Source organism: Pholis gunnellus (genome assembly GCF_910591455.1).
Source record: "Pholis gunnellus genome assembly, chromosome: 3".
Classification (NCBI taxonomy): Eukaryota; Metazoa; Chordata; class Actinopteri; order Perciformes; family Pholidae; genus Pholis; species Pholis gunnellus.
In genome coordinates, this window is record NC_136529.1 from 2,388,078 (window position 1) to 2,395,210 (window position 7,133).

General features: G+C 43.9%; 1 protein-coding gene across 5 annotated transcripts in view; it reads left to right on the forward strand.

Annotated features, from left to right (window-relative positions):
* Positions 1-5,035: 5,035 nt before the first annotated feature.
* sox13 (SRY-box transcription factor 13) overlaps positions 5,036-7,133 on the forward strand; it is a gene marked incomplete at its 3' end in the record, with an annotated part of 42,332 nt that continues 40,234 nt past the window's right edge. For 4 of the 5 annotated variants that reach the window (XM_079186165.1, XM_079186166.1, XM_079186167.1 and 1 more), the window contains exon 1: positions 5,036-5,254. In XM_079186165.1, coding sequence (XP_079042291.1) covers positions 5,250-5,254 — 5 coding nt within the window. In that variant the 5' untranslated portion in view covers positions 5,036-5,249. Of the gene's footprint in view, positions 5,340-7,133 lie in introns of all 5 variants that reach the window. The other variant, XM_079186168.1, reaches the window with a different exon arrangement.

Sequence of the window (7,133 nt, forward strand, 5' to 3'; positions counted from 1 at the left end):
CAAATGCAGGACTGCCTGAACAGAACTAGCCAGAACTCCTGGCTGATGCCGAGGGGGGGGGATTTCGCTGGAGGCTGTAGAGGGGTTCATCCAGTGCTCGAATCTCTAGACTCGTCAGTGATGAGACATCTAAAGAGCCAGAACACCACAACACAGAGACATCACGTTGCTTCACAGAAAGCATGAATCAAGTGTTCACATGTAAAGCAGTACATGTAAGTGTGTCTATTTGTGTGTGTGTGTGTGTGTGTGTGTGTGTGTGTGTGTGTGTGTGTGTCTCACAGAGAAGAAAAGACTGAAGAGATGAACTGAAGAGAAAAAAAAGGGACATTAGTTTGAAAGCTGAAGAAAAGAAAAAAAGTGGAAAAAAAGGAAAGGGTAAAAGAGAAAAGGGTAGATGGAGAGAGAAAAAAAGGAGAAGTGTAGAAAAGGGTTTTGTAATCTCAGTATAGTGGTGTTGTGCCGTCTCCATGGCGACAGGCACAAAGGCCCGTGGTTGGCCATTGATGGCTAATTGTATTCTTCACAGCTCTTTTGTTAATTGTTGTCTGCCCAGCTCCCACTTCCTGCTGGGCCACGGCACAAAGCCACGAACAGGAGGGATTAGAAATGGCACATCGGCTCCCCCAACGCACCGCCAGGCTCTCTCTACCTCGTTCTCTCCCTCTCTTTCATTCTCTCTCCTCCTCTCTTTGTCCCTCTTTCTTCCTCTATCTCTCCCCCCGTCCCCACAGAGCCGCGCCTCCTTTTATCTTCTCCTCACCGTTGTGCGCTCCCGTGACCTCTGCGATTCCGTCCTTCCCTTTCTTCCTGTCTTGATATAAGGTCCTTCGCTTCTTCAGTCCTCTTTCCCCGACGCTGTGCAGCCGATCGGCTACCGTGGCGCGCCGTGCCTATGCATTTAGGGGGGAAAATTAAAACGAGTCACAGTTTCTGGCTTTTTTTCACCAAGCCAACGTTTATTTCACCACAGAAAGCTTTTTGGAAACACTAATGTGTAATTGACAACTTCTGGCAATCATGGACAAAGTACAGGCCTTCCATTTTGCAGCAATGCAAAGCAGTAAAAGAAAGCATAAAAAGGGCTAATCGCCAAAAGTAATTGCAGTCGAATCAGACCAAAATGGCTAATGGACTAAGAGGGGGCAGTCCTAATAAAGGCCACCCCTCCCCCCGCTAAGAATTGTCCTACAGTCCCTAAGAGATTTGCCAACTCGGCCACTGGGAACTTGAGATTGTGGCCCTTTTTCGCCATTTTCTGACACTTTAACAAACACTTTAACAAACAACGTGATGTCATCGACATACAGTGTGTTTGTGCTTCTGCCGTGAGACACCTGTTCATATATTAAAAGTAGGGCTGTGAAATGATTACAAATTGTAATCAAATTAATCACAGGTTTCTGTGGATTAATCATGATTAATCACATATTACCGATTTTTGTCATTATTGTGCGTCTTTGCGGTACTTTGATGCTCGAGTCCCCCGTTGCCACTCGCAAAACTTCCCCTCGTCCTCAACAATATTAATCGGTCTACAGCTTTTTGCAATCCATTTGGCAACTGTGCTAGTCAACTTGTCACAGGCAGACTTAGTGAGGGAACTACGTTGTTCAGTGAGGGTGGTTTGGCGCATTCCACTTAAACTCCCCTCACCGACCAAGGCATGCGTCGCGTTGAGATGGTACTTTAGGCTGGTAGTGCTACGGTGAAACGATGACGTCTTACCGTTTACGCCCCTTTTCCTAGAGGCGGGAGTTGCCCCCTCTCTACGGCAACACTGATGGGACATATCTTCAACACCAGAAAGGACAAACATGAGACAGTCTGTTACATGTGTTTGTTTGGATAGCAGCTAACGTCTGACTGCATTAGAGATGTTTGGATTGAGACCTGTATGCTTTTGCTTCGATTATTGTTGCGTCACCTTCGTGATCTTAATGTTTTGGATATATCCTTCCACTGCATATTGCAGTCCCTTTTGCCTTGATCCGGAGAATATCGCGGAGATATTACTCCAAAAAGTATCACTGACACTGACAGATATAGCGCTGGTCCCGTCCTCGCCATGCTTTAGGGTTGACAGTCCTGGGAGTTTTGTCGACGTAGCAACAGTAACTAAGGGGGCGAACGGTCAATTGTGGGATATTGGAAGCTCATTCTGCGCATACGTTAAATGCGTTAAAAAAAAAATAACAAATTAATCCTGTAATTTAATCATAACGTGTTAACGCGTTATTTTTCACAGCTCTAATTAAAAGACATCTGATAAAGACAAATTACTATTCTGTCGTGTGATGACAAAAAGACCGAGCATCAATGACAACAACTGAGATGTATTGAAACGCAGAACAAACAGACAAAACTAAGCAGAGGTCCAGATGTTCCATCAATGCAACCACTTATGGTTGCAATACTCTGCATGTACCACTGTTAGAGGAGGAGGAGGAAAAACAAGATTACTAGGGAATTTAAAGAGGAAGTAAAGATATTAAAGGTTTATTCACCCAAATTACACAAAAAAGTTGTTTTCAGTTTAAGGCATTCAATTATATTTGGAAGAAAACAAATCTAATTGCCTTTTTGGGGGAAAAAATAGTTTTCTCTGGATACAACTTTTCTTTCAAATGTTTTTGTGAGGAAAAGAGAATTTGTATTTTTTTGTTAATTCAAGGTCACAAAACATTTTTAGGTTAGTGGATTAAGAAACAATTTTTCTGGAAAGAGACAATGCTGTTGAGTTGGTGGAATATCATTTATTCAGCACAAATGAGATCCTGTTCATCTCGTGTTTGGGTGGCGGCAGGTGTTTCGGTGAACATCTCACCACCGTGACGAACAAAGCTGAACCATTCTGCTGAGGATACAAACTACTGAGGGCATATTGGAAAACGTTTTATGTAATTTGGTCAAGCAGAATTTTAAGACGTTAATTTGTTTCATGAGGTGATCGACAGAGAACTAATTTCAACCTGTTTTTATGATATATTAATAACTTAAAGGCATTTATTAAGCAAAAAACGCCAAACATTTGTTAATTCCAGGTTCAACACAACATTTAAAGTTACTGGGGAGGCTGGTTGAACTTTATGTTTTTAATAAAACATGGCCCTAAACCCTGACTGGGAAAAAAATAGCAGAAAAGCACGCCAAATGTACAGTGACGATAAACAAGATTTGAAACAAGAACTAAATCCTTTCATTTTACACATGTGGGAATCTTCCCGTGCAAAGGGGACATAAACAAATCTTTAAGTCTTTAGGATAGTTTTTTTTAATTTAGTTTTTAAATCATCCCCTGGACTAAAATGTATGTGAGCAGAACTGATCGTATTTAACTTTCTAAACCTCAAACAGCCACGGTCAACACTCTTCATCTCATGACACTAACTAGCAGATAATGACTAAACTTTATGTTTCTGCAATTCTGCTTCCTGTTGTGATGCAGAACAAAGCAAGGAGTGTGATGGCTGGTGAACAAAATGGCCTCTTAGCTGGAGATTCAATTACTGATATGCTAATTAGAATCAGAAACTGTTTATTGCCAAGTACGTTACACGTACAAGGAATTTGGCTGGGTGACTTGGTGCATAACAGTAAAAACGTAGTGCAATAGTATGACATAATTAAAAAATAGAAAACATGAAAATGTACAATAACATATGGTAAACAAACAAACAAATAAGAGTATGTTAAAACAAGTATATTAGTTAGTTTATTTTATTTGATATGGACAGTAACATTAGAATTGTAACACACACTGCACAAGGACCAGATGCACGGTGTTTAGTGTTATAATAGTAAAAAGAAAATACATACAGGAAAACTACAAATGTCTTGTGTTTCTCACAACAGAAATATTGGTCACATTAGCTACTTATTTGATTGTTATAGGGAGATAAACCCTGGTTCAGAGACACGATTTGTTTGTCCTCTGCATATGGCATATACGTGCACCTTTATGCAAATGTTAGCCATCACTCTGATTTTTCACAATATTCGGGCACTACCTCCGGCGCCATTGCTTGGACCTCACACCCATCTTTGAACCATCTCAACCATACACCTGTCAAATTTCGTGTCTGCGTCTTTCACGTTCGTGACGCTCATCAAAATGAGTCCACGGACGGGTGGACAGAAATGTCAACAAAACAAAACAAAGTCCTCAGAACTTCTCGCAGTTACTTGTACAGTCGGCGTCCCCGGGACCACACGTTGCCGCGATGACACACACACACACACACACACACACATACACACACAGGTTTAAGGTGAAAGTATTACCAGTGTTACTGTCGCGGCTGGTAAATATCATGACGAGGGCTGTCCTTGACCAAAGAGATTCTTAGTGACTAACACAAATCGATTAGATGTGGAGTTTCACCACAAAGAATCAAAACCAAAGCACCACTTTAAATCTTGTGTTTACCAGAGATGTGCTCATAAATTCATGAAAGTAATAATAATGATAGCATGAAAAACCATTAAAAGATGACTAAAAGACAAAATAAATTGCAGTCCACTCAAGACGAAAACAACTAATCAACAAGTTATACTTTTCCTACAGACATTTGTCACCTTGGCCACTAGATACTTGAGATCGTTGTTTCACTGTTTTCTGACATTTTATGGATTAAACAACGTATCGATTAATCGAAAAAATAATCGGTAGATTAGCCGATGATGGAAATACGACATATAAAGTCGTATTAACACTGTCGACGTTGGTGACAGCGTGAACTGACCTAAAGTCAGCATTTCTGTAAATCAACATGGGATTGGGTATGTGAGGAGGGAGGAAGAGGCTGTCAATTTGATTTGGACTAACCCAATCAACAGCGACCAATAGCGTGTAATTTGTGTGTAAATGTGACAAGCGGGCGGTGACAGATAATCGTTCTGGTTTATGGTCCCCCCCCGCAGCCACCACCACCACCACCTGGAAATGCCGTCGCTCTCCCTTTAAGTGGGAGGTGAGCGGCAGGGCGCTGCGGACGGTGAGTGAGCGCTGGGAACCCTCAGCGGTAGACGGACAGAAAGTCACCGGGAGTGAGTGAGTGAGTGAGTAAGCGAGCGAGTGAGAGCAAGACAGCGCTCCGTGTGTCTCCATAACATCCACGCGCTATTCCGCCTCTCCTACCTCAGCACTTTTACCCCACGCCGTCATCTCAACCAGCGACCCCCCGGCTCCCTCTGCCCCGGACGGACCGAGCAGCGGCCCCAGCGTACCGAGCCGCACCGTGCTCTGAATGCGGTGAGGAATTAAAGCGGGAGAGGAAGAGGAGGAGGACGGGAAGTTTTTTGTTTTTCTCTCTCGCTCTCAGAGCTCACCGGGACCGGTGAGTGAAGTCACATATCGCCGTGTGTGAATGGAAACCTAAATAACCGCTAATTTTGCTTAAAAAAACAACAACTTCCAACCGTGTCTTAAATGTCCAGGTGTGGATGTGTGGTGTTTGTTGTTGACTGTGGTCATAACTCGACAGGACGGGGGTCGTGAAGCTCAAACCTCCGCGAGTCTCCCAACTCCCCCCTCCCCCAGAAAAACTTCTACGTTTGCTTTCCTCCTCACTGATCCACTCTGTAAACTCCTCTTAGCTCGTTCACTCTGTCTTTGTGATGTCCTAATTATGTATTTCCTCTGAAGTGTGTACGCTATTATCTGGCCGGGGTTTAGCTGATGTTGGTGATGATGAAGATGAGGATGATGATGTCAGCTCTGTTGGCAGATGCAAATGAGCAGATACCAGCAGGTTGCTCCAGAAGAGGGGCCTGGCCTCATCGCCTTCTTTTTTTATTGTTTTATTGTTTTGTTTGCTACTTCAGCTGATTCGCTAACGTTTCAGAGTGATGAGAAGTTGTCTCAACGGTCAAGGCTTAAATGTCCGTTTGTGTGAGGTGTCCGGTGGGGGGGGGGGGGGATGTCACGAAAGCGTGCCTGCGGTCCCCGCACCATCAAGGGTACTTTTGAAACCATTCAGGGGCCATTCAGGGGTTCTCCCTGATGTCGTCCTCGGTGCGGACGGGCAGATGGACCTCTGGTCCCGGGACCAGTGCAGAGTATGTCAAAGCTTGTGGGCATTAACGGGCACAGTTGAGGGGGGGGACTGAACGGTGAAGTTGCTGGGTGTGTGTGCTCCGTCTTTACCGTGGCTGGATGCGTACACAGCTGTTCCCGTCAGTGGGGAGTCCCTGACCTTTTCTTTTTCCGTCAACCCCACACACACACTGCTGCCACCGCTCCTTTTCTTTCCGTTTCTGTCTTCTCATTCAGAAGGACAGTAACGCCGTGTCTCTGCCGTCTCGCGACTCTTCCCATCATGCTCTCTGATATCGAGCGGCGAGAACGGGGACTTAGAGCGGACGCTGTCTGTAACACGGTACACACTGTGTGACACTCCACTAAGGGACAATCTCAAGGAGTGGTTTGGCATCTCACCCTTCACCTCTGCCTCTCCCGGGTCCTCCCCCCCCCCCCCCCCCCCCCCCCTCTCTCTCTCTCTCTCTCTTTCTTTTGGAGCTTTGTCTTCTCAGGTGAATTGGTTCACGTAGGAGGAAAGGTGACCCGGGCGCTCGCTCGCTCTCTAGCCCCCCCCTGTCGGTCAGGTTGTGAGTGCTATCACGTCTCTAGCTCTGTTAAACATCACAGATCCGTCAACTGTTCAACCAGAGACAAGTTGTCAGTATTTGTAGACAAAATAAATAGTCTGTTACATCTGTTTATATTATTGTCAGGGTTGGGTGTTAATGAATCAGATATAACAAAAATGAAGTTACATTTTTCAGGGACAACTTGGTTACATTTTTGATAACGTCTTTAAAATTGTAAAATGATGATTTGTTGTTGTTGTCATGATACAGTACAGATTTATAGTTTGTGCTAGCGCTGTGTCACGTGACTCGGAGTGTTTTGAGATGATTTGAAGAGGGAAAAAAACTAATATTTGTGTGGCTGCGTCCATTATTTTCCTGTATAAGGTGCAATACTGTCAATGTTTGACTTTTAAGTAAAGTATTCCGATTACATCATTTTATTACACAAAGGATACCGTTATGAATTAGTACCATGTCATCCGTATTCCCATTTCAAAGTAATCCAACCAAACCCAGATTATTGTTTCATTCCAAAATGT